The sequence below is a fragment of the Henckelia pumila genome, unplaced genomic scaffold (assembly GCF_033568475.1).
Source record: "Henckelia pumila isolate YLH828 unplaced genomic scaffold, ASM3356847v2 CTG_298:::fragment_3, whole genome shotgun sequence".
Taxonomy (NCBI): domain Eukaryota; kingdom Viridiplantae; phylum Streptophyta; class Magnoliopsida; order Lamiales; family Gesneriaceae; genus Henckelia; species Henckelia pumila.
Genome location: NW_027331797.1, coordinates 663,653 through 681,663, shown reverse-complemented (window position 1 = coordinate 681,663; position 18,011 = coordinate 663,653). Strand labels below are relative to the sequence as shown.

General features: G+C 35.7%; 3 protein-coding genes across 6 annotated transcripts; 1 reads left to right on the top strand and 2 right to left on the bottom strand.

Moving 5' to 3' along the window:
• The first annotated feature begins 399 nt into the window (after positions 1-399).
• Positions 400-6,094, top strand: LOC140870934 (TOM1-like protein 9). 2 transcript variants are annotated; one of them, XM_073273350.1, is made up of 10 exons: positions 400-719; positions 1,617-1,695; positions 1,899-1,997; positions 2,097-2,210; positions 2,335-2,495; positions 3,140-3,221; positions 3,491-3,576; positions 4,112-4,303; positions 4,488-4,945; positions 5,121-6,094. In XM_073273350.1, exons 1-10 carry the CDS (start codon positions 619-621, stop codon positions 5,711-5,713), a joined length of 1,965 nt encoding a protein of 654 aa, XP_073129451.1. In that variant the 5' UTR covers positions 400-618; the 3' UTR covers positions 5,714-6,094. The 2 variants fall into 2 exon arrangements, with proteins under 2 accessions (XP_073129451.1, XP_073129452.1); XM_073273351.1 differs by having other exon boundaries at positions 5,124-6,093.
• A 125-nt stretch (positions 6,095-6,219) lies between these two features.
• LOC140870998 (uncharacterized) lies at positions 6,220-10,075 on the bottom strand. Of its 2 annotated transcripts, XM_073273440.1 has the most exons (13): positions 9,807-10,074; positions 9,050-9,126; positions 8,887-8,967; positions 8,629-8,757; positions 8,457-8,543; positions 8,028-8,081; positions 7,761-7,851; positions 7,600-7,670; positions 7,453-7,522; positions 7,276-7,328; positions 7,010-7,103; positions 6,819-6,916; positions 6,220-6,462 (listed from the first exon to the last, which is right to left on the bottom strand). In XM_073273440.1, the coding sequence occupies exons 1-13, from the start codon at positions 10,024-10,026 to the stop codon at positions 6,373-6,375; spliced, it is 1,215 nt and encodes a 404-aa protein (XP_073129541.1). In that variant the 5' UTR covers positions 10,027-10,074; the 3' UTR covers positions 6,220-6,372. The 2 variants fall into 2 exon arrangements, 1 of the variants encoding a protein (XP_073129541.1); XR_012147580.1 differs by lacking the exon at positions 6,220-6,462 and having other exon boundaries at positions 7,248-7,328; positions 9,807-10,075.
• A 2,135-nt stretch (positions 10,076-12,210) lies between these two features.
• Positions 12,211-17,018, bottom strand: LOC140871006 (protein tesmin/TSO1-like CXC 5). 2 transcript variants are annotated; one of them, XM_073273451.1, is made up of 9 exons: positions 16,384-17,018; positions 14,886-14,993; positions 14,199-14,370; positions 13,620-13,931; positions 13,306-13,403; positions 13,102-13,196; positions 12,893-13,024; positions 12,642-12,800; positions 12,211-12,495 (listed from the first exon to the last, which is right to left on the bottom strand). In XM_073273451.1, exons 1-9 carry the CDS (start codon positions 16,740-16,742, stop codon positions 12,476-12,478), a joined length of 1,455 nt encoding a protein of 484 aa, XP_073129552.1. In that variant the 5' UTR covers positions 16,743-17,018; the 3' UTR covers positions 12,211-12,475. The 2 variants fall into 2 exon arrangements, with proteins under 2 accessions (XP_073129552.1, XP_073129553.1); XM_073273452.1 differs by having other exon boundaries at positions 12,650-12,800.
• Positions 17,019-18,011: the final 993 nt, after the last annotated feature.

Sequence of the window (18,011 nt, the reverse complement as noted above, 5' to 3'; positions counted from 1 at the left end):
TTACGATTATATCATAAAATAATTTCCAATAAAATCAAAATTATTAAACAAATTAGTCATTTTATATGGTTACCTCTTTTTTTAGTCATTACATTTATATTATTTACCAAAATGACACTTCCTATCTTTATTTATATTTTAAAATATTTAAATTAAATAATTATCACTTTTATAATTTTTGAATATCTAATTCATCACGTGAATTTTAAAAATAACCGAACAATTAATATAAAAAATTTACGCATCGCGTGCAATCGGTTTATTATTATTAATTTTTGTTCCGAAGACAATCTCCATCGTTGGATCTCGAGAGTCGGCTAAAATAAATAGGGGGTGATAAAATATAAAACTCCACGCGTCACTTTTTTATTGGTGTATTTTCATTTCCCCCCCTTTCTTTCCCCCATTCTCAGTGATATTCTCAACAGAATCGATAAACACCAGCGATCGGATCCCCCGAGATTATCATTTTTGTCTCTTTTTTCAGGATTTATTTATTGTGTTTTGCTCAATTCATATGCATTTCTTGAGGCGCTGAGGCGAAAACTGTGATTTCAGATTTTTTTGTTATTAATTGTCGTTTGGGGCGAGGCTTTTCATAATTTGGGTGGAAGAACAATGGTGAATTCTATGGTGGAAAGAGCGACTACTGACATGCTAATTGGACCTGATTGGGCTATGAACATTGAGATCTGTGATATATGCAATCACGATCCTGCGTAATTTTCTATACTCGTGTTCTTTGATTTGGTTATCTGCGTTGCATTAGTTTCGTAGCTATTGAATGGGCAATGATTCTATTGTTCGTGGATGTTTGAAACTACTATCGTTCGTTGATTTTGGTTTGGATTGGTATACGTCGTGGATAATAATTGGAAATAAAGGCTCGTTCCTTGAATGACTGAAATAAATAGTGTTGTTTAATTTCTTGCGGTTTGGAAATGTTTTTGTTATCGATGTTTTTTTTCATGGGGAAATAAAGTCTTGTTTCTTGAATACTCGACGTTACAAGCGTTCTCTCTATATATTATCGAGATAAAGTATAAACAATCGATCATGAGAATTCTGTATGGCATCATTAACATGCTATAATCTGAATTTGACAAGAATTCTTTTACAGGAAACGAAGTTAATTAATAAATGAATAGACATGTGCATTTCTATTCGAGAATTCTTTGCTGTATGTATTTATTACCGGTTGTAAGTAAGTTCATTTTATTGTTGTTACGATTTGGAAAACAAGGTCTTGTTTCTTGAGTGCTTGAAGTTGCTGGTATTTTTGAATTTTCTTGCAGAGTTCTTTACTTTTTTTTCCCAACAAATAAATGCTGATGATGGAATGCAATATAATATTTATTTTAGCTATGTGAATAAGCCTTGCTATTTTTGTGCCTCTTATTGGCTGACTGAAAGCAGCTTTAATGGTTCAAGTTGCCTCTACTACACAATTCCAATTAGCAAATGAGCCACAGATAAATTATTCTTCCCCATTGGAGAAAGAGGATTTGTTCTTTGTTCGTGTGTGCGTGTGTGCCTCTACAGTTATTATTTGATGGTACATTGATGGCCAGTTTTTGATGACTTCTGTTTGTTTCGGTAACTTCTCTTTGCTCCAGACAAGCCAAAGACGTAGTGAGAGGTATAAAGAAGCGTCTTGGTAGCAAAAGTCCTAAAGTCCAACTCCTTGCCCTGACAGTAAGCTTGATATTTCATTCCTGAATCTATATTCTTTACCCTTTGTTTCATGTATATATGTTCTGTATTCTCATTTGGGATAATAATTCAAATGTGTCTAAATTGTTGTGACTATCATTTGGCTGGAATTGAACTTAAAAAATTTAAGCTTAGCACCACAAAATATGGAAGAGTAACACATTTGTTTTCTTTTAATTCGTTAGCTGTTAGAGACCATTGTGAAGAATTGCGGTGACATAGTTCATATGCATGTTGCCGAGAAAGGTTTGCCTCATAAGATGGTGAAAATTGTGAGAAATAGGGTAATCTAATTCTATACATTACTCCCAGTGTTTGTTTTCTCTTTCTTGGTCTACTGCTACGGTTCTAGTATTTTAATCGCATAAAATTTGCTATTGCAGCCAGACTCTCATGTAAAAGAAAAGATATTAATTCTAATTGATACTTGGCAAGAAGCCTTTGGAGGAACTAGATCGAGATATCCCCAATACTTTACAGCATACCAGGATTTACTGGTATCGTGCTAGGATCCTTTTATCTTGTTCCTTTCATTTAATTTTTATTCCTGATATGTGATGGGTGATATTCTTTTTCATTCTTTTATTCTTGAATCTCTGCAATCTATGGCAATTTTATCAGCGTCTTGGAGCAGTTTTCCCTCAGAGATCGGATCGGTCAAGACCTGTTTTCACTCCACCACAAACAGTTCCTCTGACATCTTACCCACAAAATTTTCGCAATTCTGAATCTAAACCTGATGCAACCGAGTCTTCCGCTGAAGCCGAGTTTCCGACATTGAGGTATTGTATTATATTATATTTGGCCTCATTTGATTCCCTCTTTTTCGCAGAGAATGATTTGATTGTCAATCTATTTTCATAAATGTGCCAAAAAGCTCGTGTTCTTGTGAGCAAAGTTGATATATGGGTATCATGCTGTAGAAAACAGGTTGTACTCTGGATGATTGATTTCCCATGTCTTTGTTTCTATTGCAGATGGCACTTCATAAAATTAATGCTGAACTATAAACAGGAAGTAATTAATTGATCTTTTGGCTCCTTGATAGCACTCTTGAGATAAATTAACTTTTTGAGTTTCAGAATACATGTAGTTGGAGACAATTTTCGAATGGGTTAAGAGGATTTGGTGAATTTGGATTTCCTTTTGAGCTTATCCTGGATGATGACGATGTAATGGAGCTCATAGGTCAATGTTTTGGCATGTACAATTTGTCTTAATATCCAAATGCACATTGTAACGTCATTTGGAAAGTCTTAACTAGTGAAACTGTTCGTGTCATTTCATTGACGAGCTCTGATGTTAAAGCCCTATGGGCTATGATCCTATTTCTTCTGCTATTATGTGATCATATCTGCTCCTCTGTTAAAAATGCTGCGCTGCTCTTGTAGTCTGTAATCTTTGATCCATTGTCCTTTGGTTTTAGCTTGACAGAAATTCAAAATGCGCGTGGTATCATGGATGTGCTTGCAGAAATGCTGAGTGCTTTGGATCCTAGTAACAAAGAGGTATGCTTTCTTCACATCATGTGACCACAAAATTTCTGGGTAGCGGTCATTGCCAGTAGGTAGTACTTGAGCGACAATATAATGCAATTGGGAAAATTTGTGGCTTCCCATCATTTGAGGTGACAATGAAAAGCTTTGAGCATTTTTCTATTTATTAAATAAATTGGTAAATACTTTCTTTTGCTCTATATATGGAAGCTAAACTGATGCATAATGCTCCGGGATATTTTGATAAACTATGAGATACTGACAATTTATGTGCTTGGCAGGGAATCAAACAGGAGGTCCTTGTTGATTTGGTGGAACAGTGTCGTACATACAAGCAAAGAGTGGTGCACCTTGTTAACTCGACTTCGTAAGGCCTTGTCTTTCTTTTACTCCTACTTGTCATGTGTTTTTGTTTTGTTGGGATTTGGTTCTCCAGGTCCCATAATTGGATGTTTCTTGTTGTTTTCTTTCCTTGGACTGGGACAAAGAGGAGAATTTTTAGAAAAATAACGAACTATGAAGTCCTCATCGACATTTATTTATGTATACGTAGTTAAAGAGATGTTTTGTGAATGCTGGATTTCACTTTTTGGAGAGGTGGGTATTTTGGATTTACTGCATCCAAGTTATATGCATTTGAGAGTCTTTTTTAAATTAGGGCTTGCGAATTGTCAAAGCATAATCCTAATTACTTCCTGAAAACTAAGGTTCTTTGTTTTTAAAAAAAACTTAACTATTGGCTAGATCCGCAAAGATATAGCACTCTATAGAACTTCAAGCAGTTTTTGAGCAAATGCCCTTATCTGTGTTGCAACAGATGAAAATGTGATTTTGTACAAGTTAAATCTCACTATCTCAGTTATGCTTTCCATTGCTGAATGTAGTTAATTTTCCTGGTATAGGGATGAATCGCTATTATGTCAAGGACTAGCACTGAACGATGATTTGCAGCGTGTACTGGCTAAGCACGAGTCAATTGCCTCCAGAACTACCTCAGTTCAATCCGAGAATCCAAAGCCTGAACCTACTCAAGCCTTGGTCAATATGGATGCTCCCCTTATCGAAACCGGTGACATCAATCAATCAGATAAAGGGTACTTCTTTTAATTGTTTGTTATTGAAGCGTGATAGATTTTTATACGGAAATTTCTTGCCTAAAGATAAATATTTTTGTTAATCGTCTATGATTCAGATAAACAATTCATTCTTGCTTGTGTACAAGTTGACCATTAAAATGAGGTTGGATTTTTTGAACTCAGATGTGAATATCATTTGCAGATCTACGTCCAGCACTAGTTTAGGGACACAGTTACTACTCCCTGCTCCTGTGGCAACTACTAGTCAGTCCACAAGTCCAACCAATGCTGGTCCTAAGATAGATCTTTTGAGTGGTGATGACTTCAACTCACCTACGGCAAATTCACTGGCACTTGTTCCTGTGGGAGAGCCTCATCCAGCGAGTCCTGTTGCATCGCAGCAGAATGCCCTTGCTCTTGTTGATATGTTTTCGCAGAGTAATAACAATCAACCTGCGAATCCCATGGGGCAGGTAAATCCTTCGTCACCCCAATTTCAGCAACCAAATTTCCAATCTTCACAACCTTTGGTTTATCCCAATGGTGCCGTTTCTGGTCCAATGCTACCCCAATATGAACAGTCGATGCATTCTCAAGCCTCTTCTTCTGCGTGGAATGGTCAGATAACCCAGCAACAGCAGCCAGCTTCCCCTTCTTACGGTCCATCTCTAATTTATTTTTCATTTTAATTATTATTATTATGTATATTTATGGTTTGTCGATGTAAAGATCTTGAATTTGGATAGACACCCTTAGCCTGTCATGCCCTGCCCCTCATCCCAACCGAATAAAAATAAATAAATATTACCCATCTGAGCTGCATCTTTTTGTCCAGCAGGTGCTCAGAGTGGCGGTTCATTTCCACCTCCACCATGGGAAGCTCAGCTAGACAACTCTCAGTCAGCCATTAACCACCCTCAACAAATGCAACTCACGAATGTAGCCACCCACCCCCAGCCATTACATAATGGAATATATATACCAGGATCACCAACTATGCCGATCACCGGCGGCCCTTTTTCAGTGATGAATGGTTTTCCAGTGCAGAACCAAATATTGCCTCAGCCTGTCCAGAATCAGCTACCCGTGGGGATGTATCCTCCGCCTTTGCAATCCGGCCAGATGACTTATGTGTATTCTCAACAGACGTACGGAGACCCAACAGTTCCCTATGGCTACAGCTATGGTTATGGTTATGGATATGTCCAAGGCCCACAGCCTAATGCTCAATTACTTGAGCAAAACATGTCTGGATTGTCTATGAGAGATGATAACGCCCTCGGGACTAGTTCTTATCCGGTTTCCACTCCTTCCTATGTGCCCCCTGGAAAGCCCAATAAGCCGGAAGATAAACTATTTGGAGATCTTGTTGATATCACCAAGTTCAAACCAGCAAAATCTACCCCAGGTAGAGCCGGGAGCATGTGATATTGACTCGTTTTGCCTGGGTCTATTCTATCATTCTTGCTGACTAACTTCACTACCTTGATTTTTTAGAATACATTTACATGTATTCTTCACCTCCATCAATTGCATTGTTTGCGTTTCTTCATTTGATTGCTTATTTTATTTTTTTTATTTAATTTAATTTCATGTAGAAAAGAACTCTTTAGATAGGGTACAGTTGTCCGTTTGGACTAATCAGGTATACATGATTCTGCTGAAGAGTGTTTCCAGCATTTGCCCGAGTTTTATATTTTCTAAGTTTTTTGGGTCGTAATCACCCGAACATTTTTACTCATGTTTCTGACGACCTGATTTCGGTTGTAGTACATATCTAGCTGAATGCCAGCTTCTCTTTTCATGAGAAGAATAATGTTATTTTTAACAGGCGAGTTAATTATGCCATTTGAAATATTGCGTTGAGATATATTAAAATTTAAAAAAAATTGATAAAACATCTGACAATTAAGAAGATGCAAATACAGTTCTCATATTTTGTCAATCTTCTTTGGCATGTTACTTTCAGATCAGTACAATTTACTGATACCAAATACTCTCCTTGTTGATTACAATAAGTATGGAAGACTTCCTATCAAAAAAAAAAAGAGTATGGAAGACTGAATTTGTTGTGGAAAGTTTTACCTTCATGGAGCGAAGTGTTGATCGAACCAATCACTGGCCAGTTTGACCATCAAGGGTGTCATCTGATGCCCAACCCCAGATTCTGCTACCAGCTGAACAAAAGCAATTAGTTGGACACATCAAACCTTTGCATTTCGATTATAAGGATTTGGATCTCGATGGAAGGATTTGGATTTGGATTTGGATTTGAACGAAGAAATCAAAATAAATCTGAAAGAAGGATTTGTAAACAACTTCATCTTATAAGAATTTGAAATTCGTTACACCAGCTAATAGTCTAAAAGTAGGGATATCAAATTCAAGAGTGTCCAAACAAATGGTATATATTTAAATTTTGGATTTAAAAACCTCCCATCAAATACATCCTTCGATATTGAAGGGAAAGCAGCTGCATTTGAAGAGCGTAAAAAGTGAGCATTAATCTAATTTTGGGGCTTCATATTCAAACCTTGAAAGCTCCAAGGGAATTGACTTTATTATAAAATTCTCTGGCTTTTGATACTGGTTGTTCCAATCCTCCGATAGGACATCGAGGATCTTTTTCCCCTGAAACGACCATACGCTTGTTTCAGTTGAAGTTTAACAACTTCTAAGATTAATCATTAATTGTTGATTTTGAAGCTTAGTTTATGGCAGCACCATTCAAGATCAGCAGAGGACGTGGGGCAATGGCCGGAATTGTATGAGGAGAATCAAAGCAAGAATCCAAACCAGGGGCTATCCTGTTCCATACCTGTTGAGATGTATAATCCATCAGGAGCTTAAATAAATCAACAGTTTTTTTTTAAAACAATTAAGAGCATTGAAAAAAGTGAAATTAGGAATGTTGTTAATCATTTTTTGAATGCATATACGAGAAAGATAAACCTCCAAACACCTGGCAGAGATGCAACAAGCACTAATACCTTCTCCACTACATCTTTGTCAATTGAAGTCTTGCCTAAATCAAGTCGTGCTTCTGTAACCAGGAGATTCGTAAATATCATTTATCCCTTTTTTTTTCCTAAAAGCAAATATAAAGTTGTAGAATGATAATATAATGAGTTGAAAAATTGTAGTTTCCATCCCAACGATCTCCTCACCTTCAAATACAGCCTTGATGCTATCAACACGACCTTTCCACATATCATGTTCAATGGCCCATCGAAATCCCTAAGAACATATGATGTAAACATTCAGATGAAACTCAATTCTTCACATTGAAGACTCCGAAATCCAATATCACCAACCTGAACACCAATTATAGGGACAACCACCGCATACCGAGTATCAGCAGCTGCAGCAAACCATGCATGCATTCCTGAAGAGTTAAATTTTATTTGTTAGTAGTTCTTCGGAGAAGAAACTTTGACACCGTCACTGCATTTATCTAGGAGTGAATTTATCTGACCTCCAAGCGATTCACCAGTAATTCCTATCCGAGAATGGTCCACATCATCCCTTTGAGAAAGATAATCTGCCAATTTTATCAAGTCCCATGCCTGCAAAACTCAATGTTAGCATATTTTTGGCGAAGTTTGTCGAAGTTTCTTAATTTATAAAAATCATTATTTAAAATAAGTTTAGCCAGACAAAGCAAGTAAACACATGGTAAAAGTAAAGTCCTGCGTACTAATAAGAAATGGCCAAAAATAAAATCTGCAATTGGCTGTAGTACCGTATCAAAAATGAATGGCATTGTAGTGGCGTTTTTCCATGACGACACCAAGGCCTGGACAAAAACAAAGAAAACAGGATTGATATCATCAAGAGAGAATAGCTTTCAATAATATGGATAGTCATCGGTTCTCATTGAGCATGAAAGTATAACTGAAAACATTATCTCACAAAAAGCTTCGAAAGGGGGAAAAAGGTCCATTTTTTATACCCCATTAGTCACGTAAAACATGTGCTTTATAAATTATGGGAAACTACTCTGCACAGAATGGTAAGCCATGGGAAACATGAAGGAAACTTAATGTCTTTATCAAATCAAGGATCAAGATCTTACCATTTAAATTGTTCTCACATTGTAATTACCTTTTTTCTGCAAATTAAATTTAATTGTAAAATTTTTGTACAAAAAGAAAGGATCAAGTGGATATACATCTCGATAGGTTGTCAAGTTTCTGGCACGCTCTCCATGATAACGAGAATCAATTGCCACAGCTATGTAATCTCTTGAGGCATAAGCCTGAAATGAAGGAACAAATGAAGCAATCTCTCATTCCCAAAAAATTGGTAATGCCTTGAGCATCTAAAAAAGTACTTCTGGTTACCTCAAGCAATGGTCGCAACCACTCTTTGCATTTATTTGTACTATGTAAGAAGACAATTGCTGGCCTTCTCTTCTCACCAGTATCTTTCAGTTTCAATATTAGAACAGGCAGTCTTCCTTGGTCCCCATCCTGGTTGGAAATATAATAGCAAATTCATTTTGAATGCAAAGAGATTCAATAACAGTTCTAATGTTCAACACATACGGAACACGAGAAGAGAAAACAGAGAAAAAATCAAGAGCTGCTATTAGTAACAACCTCCGTTATCAGGTAAAAATTCTCCTCTTCAAGCAGTTCCTTAAAATTGGGAATGTCTTTTTTCGGACAAGATTCCATTGCCTGATTTACCACAGAAGGATGATGCAGAGAAACCGTATTTTACAGAAGCCTGATATAAAAACATCTTGAAGCACATTTAAACCTCACTGAAGGTTGGCTTTGGGGTGTCCTGATACAACGGATCTCGTACAGGTTGAGTTGGCTCGACAGTCCAAGGAACTGCAGTAAATCGAAAAATATATTTATCGGGAGGATGTGGGAAGAAATGGGGAGTGAATTTTTAAATTTTGCCTTTAAAGTCATTTATTTCTCTTAAAATTTTCATTCTCCAACATCCACCATCAGCTTCTAAATCGGGCCTCCCAAAATAAAAGGAATAAACGAACCAGATCGCAGGGTAATCTTTCCACTGACAGACAAACCAGAAGTGCCTTTATATTTCACCAAGAACACACACGAATTATTCTTAAGATCCATTCATAAAATGCAATAAACTATCGCCAGTAAATAGCTTTCCATTCATAATTTACCCCCCTTTCGCAGTGATCTGCTCTCTAATCTACGAAGACAACATCTAAAGGAATATTTGCGTAGCAACATATCAGAATGAAACACATTAGCATCATTATTGAAACACAATCATCGGACATCAATGTATCATTATCGAATCACAATCAGCAGCCATCAACGTCATATAGCACTCGATGCTTTGCTAAGCAGAGTCAACGCCAACTCAAAAACACAAATCTAGCCACAGGAATCAGAAATTCAAACCTGATTCATCACGTACCACAGGTAACAGAAAAAAATATATCAACAGAAGAATCTCCAAACAGAACAAGCCAAATGCGGCAAACAGAGAGAGAGAGAGATAGTGCGTGTAGAGCTCGCGAAAATACCTTGAGGAGTTCGACGGCTGCGGAGCACTAGCAGAAGTTCGGCGCGAAGCTTCGACGCGTCGTCGGAGTATTCCATTCCCGGAGCACCTGAGTACCGTTGAGTTGTTTGAGAGTGATTGGAGTTGGCGTTTGAGTTGAATTTATAGTTGGAAATGGAAATGGAGGGTGTATTGCCTCGCACGTGTGTGAGGGCGTTTGGCACGCGCCATAGTACCATCATAGTGTTGCTGTTTATGTATCAGCACCAAAAGCTTTCTTTGCGCTAAAAGGATAGGTTAGAGTGACCATCCACAATGCTCAAACCCACCCAACCACTCTTTTGCATTATTAAATAACAATCGTTTCATACATTTTACAATCTAACATGGTAACCAAGCAATAATGTGTATCTCAACCTATATAGCAATATATCATATAATATCGCCTAATATTAGAGTGATTACCGCAATATCACATTTCCATCTGCATGTCAATCACAAGCAAAAACATTTTAATACAAAATTATATATATATATATACATCGATTATAAAAGTGTGAACCAAGATTAAATTTTATATTGTGTATTGTAAACTTTATCATTTATTCATAGGAAAAATTGCAAATTTAGTCATATATGTTTGTAACTTTGCGATTTTGGTCCTCTATGTTTTCACATTTCAGTTTTAGTCCTGCACGTTTTGATTTTTGGCAATTTTGGTCATTTTTATTCAAAAATACTTACGTGACATTGCACACGTCAGCTCCACATCAGCACTGAATTGGTGCCACATCAACGCCACGTCGGAAAAAAGGACTAAAATTGCCAAAAAAATAAAGATAACGGACTAAAACTGAAATCTGAAAATATAAAGGACTGAAATCGCAAAGTGACAAACATACAGGACCAAAAAAGCAATTTTCCCTTTATTCATATATACTTGTAATAATTTGCGAGGATGTTTTTGTAAAATTACGATGTGGTCAAAATTGTATAACTATATGTATACTAGATAAGGATCCAATTTCCAAGAAGATTGAAATTCTAAAAATTCTTTGATTTTTATTTGTTTGTAAATAGATTAATTGAACGGTTTTTTCCACGAAAATCTTAATTTGAGACTATTGAAATTCCAAAATTCGTTACTTCATTTGCTTGTAGATGAAGTTAAATTATTTTTTCACAAAAAACTTGATTTGTATAAGATTGAAATACCGTCATTCTTTTATCTTATTGTTTGTATATATAGTGAGGATATTTTCCCACAAAACTTAATTTGTTTAAGGACATGATGTTAATATCATTTATTTGACATAAATTAAGATTAATTCTTTTAAATAACGAATTAAAATAACAAAGTCAAAATAATTAAATCGTGTTAAAGAAGAAGGTTCAACAATTAATTATATTTCACTAAAGTGATACGTGCATTAATATCGGATATAGAAAAGAGACAATTCTTATAAATACTTCATCAATGTTTATTTTATCTATGCTTCTTTGTTTTTTTAAAAAAAAAAGTCAAAAATTATTTTTCAACGACTTAATTTATTATTAAAATTTAATAATATATTATTGTATACATATTTTTTTACTATTTTTTCTACTTCGTAAAGAATATAAATTATAACAATTATTTTATGAGGATAATCTAGCATTTAACGAATGAGTATCTTTATGAGAGATTGAGATGGACAAAAAGACAACGTCCAACAAATGTATCAATCATTAAGATATAGACATATAAGTAATAAAAAACGATAACAACACAAGAATAAAAATTGATGATATACTGAAATTATCGCTACTATTACAAAGAAATATTTTCATAATTAAAAATTTTTAAACATGTCATTCAACAAAAGAATTAGAGAATAAAGATATGAAAAGACAAATGATTGGTAATGACAAAATACCGAGAATTGCTATTGAAGATGTCAAAAATATTATTTTTTTTACAAAGAAGAAAAAATGAATGACAAAATAAAAAATCATGAAAGATATAAAAGTTCAAAATATAAATGAAGTCAACATTTGACGCAACAATTTAATTTAAGATTTAGAACTTATTATTTATATTATATGTTTATTTTTTCATAAATCAATACTAGTAAAATAAGTAATTTGACACTATGAATTATACTTTTTTCTCCTCTTAAATTTATTTTAATAGCATTATCATGATATCAGTTATGTATTATATTTTTTCAGTGTCTATTTTATATGAAATTATAAAATTGATTATTAATATTTTTTCAACAATTATAAATTCATTTAGATTTGCAACACATAAATTTTTTTTAACAAATATCAATTGCACACATTTTATTATATATTATACATATTATATTATATTACGTTGAATTTACTATTTACTAAAATAACACGAATATAATTAATTTGCAGTAAATTGATCTATTCTCAACTTATTTTTTAACAACTTGACAATGAAAGTGTGTTGTAAAAGTTTCTCCGTCCCTTTGTTAATAATAATAAACGACTTTCCCTTGGCAGACCTTATTCAGCGCTACACATTTACAAATTCCACTACGTAACGTGCATCTCCAAGACATACATTACAGCAGCAATCTTTGAACCTTAGAGACTTGTGGAACAAGAGGTTTTACGGACTTGGCGACCGTGTTTCTGACCGTCATCCATCCGTAGATTTGTTGGTGCACAATTGTCCACTTAGCGTTCTTCTTTAGTTTCTGTGATATACAAGTACTCGAGATATTCAAAACACTGCATTTTAGTGGAATCACAGTCTTACAGTTTTTAAGGTGAAACAAAGATATCAATGTGCATGCGCTTGTTTGAAGTAAAGGTTTACGAAAATAAAAAAGACAGAGGTCACCTTCGAACCTGTGCCTGGAGATGAGTTCTTTGAAAAAGCAATTCAGGTTGGTTAATACAAGCTTTTCTTGTTCCGCGTATAATGGGCTGAGTCCCTTCGTGGATGATGACTCCACTGGCATTATCGTGTTAGGATTTAAGGAGATATGTGGAAAGTCATCTGTCATAAAAGATGTATATTGTTCATCACACATTAAAGTGTAGTCGGAGAAAATGGTCTTCGGTTTTCAATAGCAGAACCAGCCGACTCACCCAATGAAGTTCTAACTCCAACTTCTTGATTTCTGCCTGAGTTCCCGTTATCCTTATGGTAGACCAGCGATGAAACAACAGAGATTTTGGCCTCATTCACACCCTCATCATTTGTAATCATCGTCTTTTCTTCTGAATAAGCAAATACAATTATTTTTTAATCTTGAATTCATAAAAATAATGGATGTAGTCCATGGCCTGCTATCTACCTGTAAATGTCCTTGCTGCTTCTGCTGAATCTTTAATTAAGAGTGCGCAGAGGTCTTTCACATGATATGATTGGATCATGCCAGCCAAAGAAGACCTTCAGTAAGAGGGATAAGTGTTTTTAAGCTAAGCTAACATATGCGGATAGCTGCACATCATAAATTATTAAGAACTGCAAGCAAATACACAAAATACGAAAAGCATACCTATAAAAGGTGGGTCCTAAAGGTTTTGCAGAGTCAGGTTTAGACAGGTGAATAGATGATAACGGGTAATAAGATGCATCAGATGCCAAGCGAGTTTCCTATTTGCAGAAGAAACAGGATTTTATGAAAACTTTAAACAAGTGTTGAACAATTTTTTAATTATTAGCAGAATGAACTGAGGTGCTGCAACATTGGAAATTAGAACAAGTGCTTCACCAATTTAATTTAAGAACACAAAAGAAGAAATAGAACTGCCCAAAAAACTATATAATTTCCAACGAAATATGAAGTTCCATTAAAAATTTCATAGGCACCTGAGAAAATTGTCTAAGCCTACTACTCGGATCATTAGGTGTGCTCCGAAAGAGCATTCTCTGATTTTTACTTTTCTTGGATGGTGGAGTTCCAATGGCTCCATTAATGGCTGCATTGGTCCCCTGTTGGATCACTGCCAAAGAGTTTGCTGGAATTCCATGGAAAAGAGCATTCCTTTCTTCACTCCCTTCAAAATTTTTGCAGTCCATGCATTTGCATTTGTCAGAGCACAGAATATTGGCCTGGAAGCACTCACAGTACTTCTTCAGGCACCCAGTTTTCTTACAATTGCATCCTTTGTAGTGTTCAACCTGGATTTTCCTTGAGTCGGTTAAAAGTATGCAAGTGCAAAACATCACTGTACATCAAATTTAATTAAAATACAAGTTTCACTTCCCAGAAGAACACACCTTTCTTTTTTCTGACATGCTTTTGGGAAATGGGATAAGAGAATAATTACTTCAGTAGGATCTAAAATTTGGTAATATGGATGCCAAAGCATAAGGAAAATCAAAGAATTAAAATGTGGTCTAAAAAGTAGCTAGAAATTATCAAAAAATCATGTCAAGTGCCCCTACATCTGAGGCTCCATGCGGACTGATAGCAATCTTCGGCATGAAGGCATTGGGATTTCGCTCTAGTATGGCCTCAATTGATGCCTTCCTATTGGCATCACATTCTATTTTATTTTGACAGCTCATACAGCTACATCCATCACAGTAGATCCCTGAGGTAAAGCACTCGCAGTACCTGTGGTCATTACAACCAGCTTAACCAAGATCAATACACCGCACATGTAAAGGATTTGCACAAAAGAACATCATTGAGTAAGAGGCAGAGCAAGAAAAGCTAGTTAGACCAGTTGATTACTTCTCCAGGTGCAAAAGATATATAATTTAGTAAATTTACAAGAAGAAGGTTCATCACTGATATCAAACAGTATAACACCATAGCGAATGGTATTCTAATTTCAACATTGTATAAAAGAATGCAAGAAATCAGAAAAACAATTTTTCCAAAAACTTTGTGCAAAAAACTGCAGCTCATCTTCCAATTACCCAGCTGCAGACAGTAACATGCCAAAAATGAGAGAGTTACGTTATCTGTTTATCACAATCAAATATTCGATGTTTTTATCTTTTCCTAACAAGGGATTCATGTGGTGCGTAATTTGGAATTCATTGAAATGGTTGTACCAAACAGCAAAAAAATTACCAAGTCGCCGTTGTTAAGGAGACGTCGGTCAATTAGAGAAATGCACTTACATCTTCAAGCATCGAGAGTTCTTACAATTGCAATGTTTCCGCTTCTTCGGAGCGCAATCCTTCATATCTAGATTACACAACTTTAGAGTTTTCGGGGACTCTGCATTCCTGAAGATCCCCAGGGTTAGTAATCATCATTTTGTACAACTAAGATATAAAGGCTTGTTATTTCTAAGTCTCTTTAAATAACTTTCTCGAGCACGATGAAGTGACAAAAAACGTAACACAATCAGGAACACAGGATAAAGCGAATTTGAAGTGAAAATGTCTGTGGGCTATCAACCGTCGCTGTCCCTTTCCATATTTGAACTCTAAACCCATTACTCGATACTTTTAAGCCGCCATTTCACATCACCGCCTCTATCCATATATATTTCAACCTAATGAAGATTTGAACCGTATGGCTCACACACAAAAGTAAAACAGTATACACAAACCGTTAAAGGTATAAACTGGCCAGCAGTTGAGTTGCTTTTGTGGACTAAATTAATGATTAAATAATGGCTGGTGGAAGCTTGCCCATGTGTTCACATACAATGTCTTTGGAATCATTCCACCATAAATAGAGAAACCTTTCTTCATTGTAAACCATCAAAGCAACCAGCTCAATCAAAAAGAAAGTCTTGTGAGTTTAAGACTACGGCTTTGGGATCTTAATTCGGTGTGTTGAATTAGAGAATTTGAATATTTTGATTATTAATGTGCATTCACAATCGTTTACAACAGTGAAATAACTTACAAGGTACAACATATATCCTGGACCATTAACCAACAGCCGTGTCAGAGCTGAGGTCCTTTAGAAACTATAGGTACGCACTTGGATTGCAGCTCCGTCTCATCTAGTCATCTTCTACGTGAGAAAGATTCTTTTTTTGAAGTTTGGAGAAGGTAGAGGAGTTCCAAAATCAGTGTTTATCACAGTGATTTCTTTCATCACTCAATTAATGTGGTGTGTGCCATAGAAAGGAGAGTATGGTGGATAATACTCTCGTCGTAGAGAACTGAGAAATTAAGCATTACCCACTTGAACCTGATTTATGAGCTACCGTCGGGGTAATAATATAATCCCATCAATGAAGGCCAATGCATTGATGAAATGGAAAGTCAAAACTGGCAAAACCATGTATCCATTATTTGCTGCCATGATAGATATGTTGTGGTGGATTAAAAATGTCAACACACAAAAGAAACTTGGGATTTACTTTTGACTTTTTAACACACCAAGAGATTGACATGGTAAGATAAGTGAGTTTCTGATATCCATAAATATTTTTTTCTAAGCTCGATTATGAAAACTCTTGAGCTTTAAAATAGAGTAGTCGATTGGTTGTGCTGTATTTCGAATTTTTAATATTTTTTTTGTCAAAAAACTCACAAGTGTATTCACCATCTTCCAAATTAATAAAATATGATATGCGTCGTTTATCCTGGACGAAATTATAAATAAACGGTAAAGACAATTGGCGATTGGCATCCAAAATTAGTTACAAGGACTCACTGCAATGGCCGCAGGGCAGACTTTGGCAAAGAAAATAGCTTCATAGGGTGAGCCCGAGGTAACAAAACCGGCAGCGATTTGTTTTGTCCCCCGGTAGTAGCAAGTTTGCGAGGCGGTGCCTGCCCCATCGGTCCCGGATGTGGCATTTTTGTTTGTGCCACCATTTGCTGCGGCAATCGAGAACCTGCATGAAATTGCAGCGAATGCGCCAAAGGCAGCAACTTGGACTGTAAATGAGCCTGCGGATGCTCTGGCAGTATCGGCTTCCCCTTGCCATTAGCATTTGTAATTGCAGAAGCTTTGCAAGTAGCCGCAAAATCCAACTGCCTGGCCACTGCCGCCGTTTCACTCTGCTCCATGACCCAAGTTTCCACAAAATTTTTTCTCCAAAACAAAGAATTGCGTACTTAATTGCATGCGGTAAAGCGAAAATGCAAACGAGTTAGCAGTTTCCGGAGTAAATAAAATGGAAAATCTTCCGGTTTACAGAGTTTGAGATGATCTCGCGCTCAAGAAAAATCAAATTCCTTTCTTCTTCCACGCAAAAAATTTAAATTACTTCAATTGCCCTGAAATCTCGAGAGATTCAAAAATCAAAAAATGGGTCAAGGTTTTGCTGATGAGCCTTTGGGGGGTTTTAGAGAGAGAGTTTTTCGCAAAATTCAGAGTCGTGTGTATATATATATACTCCCTCCCCAACTCTTTTGAAATTCAATTTTCGAAAATTGACGGTCAGATGAGTATCGGATTTGGTCGTACGGACGAGATTGAAATTTTTGATCGTACGGTTGCAGCTTAAAAAAGGGTTAAGGTGCGGATTTGGAGTCGTTGGATTAAGAAATAAATTATCTATTTCCGTTCTCTCAATTTCAAAACGGTGGTTGATACATAATACATTATCTCTAAAAAAAAAAAAAAATTAAAAAATAAGTGTAAATGCCTAAATGGTGGATACGTATGCTGCATGGGATAATCTACATCAAAATAACGGAAATGATTTGATGCTGATTATTTTGAAAAATCATTTGGGTATGAATAATAGACCAGGTTAGGATTAAATTTTATGTATATCTATTTAATGTATTTTCAATTAGAATGTTATTTGCTGTAAAATTAAAAACGACAGAGGACTTTGTTTTTCCCGCCTTTATATCAAATTAGGTGGGTTCTATTAATTCTAAAATCAATGTGATTTTTTTTTTCAACTCGATTTTTTTTTAAGGAAAACGAAACCTTCATTACGAAGACGACAGTAAATTCTTGTTTACAATAGAAAATAACCAAGAAAGAAAATCTCCCGAAAACCATTTGAAATTAGAAGGCAAAGAAAGAGCTTTGCGAGCAAGAAGGTGAGTAGCACCATTGGCCTTTCTCTTCATATGATGAATACAGAGGAATGCAAAGTCAAGAAGCATCGATTTAATTTCCCCTACCAAAACTTCAGTTGGATCAAAATCATCTCCCGGTTCGGTTACAGCTTGAACCGCTTTAAGGAAATCAGAGAAAATACAAACATTTGTGAAATTTTGATTCAAACAAAAGTGCATTTCAAATCTGATTGCTACTGAAAAATCCCTGCATTGGCACAAAGAATAGATCCCCGAAAGTTCCGAATCACAGCCCCTACA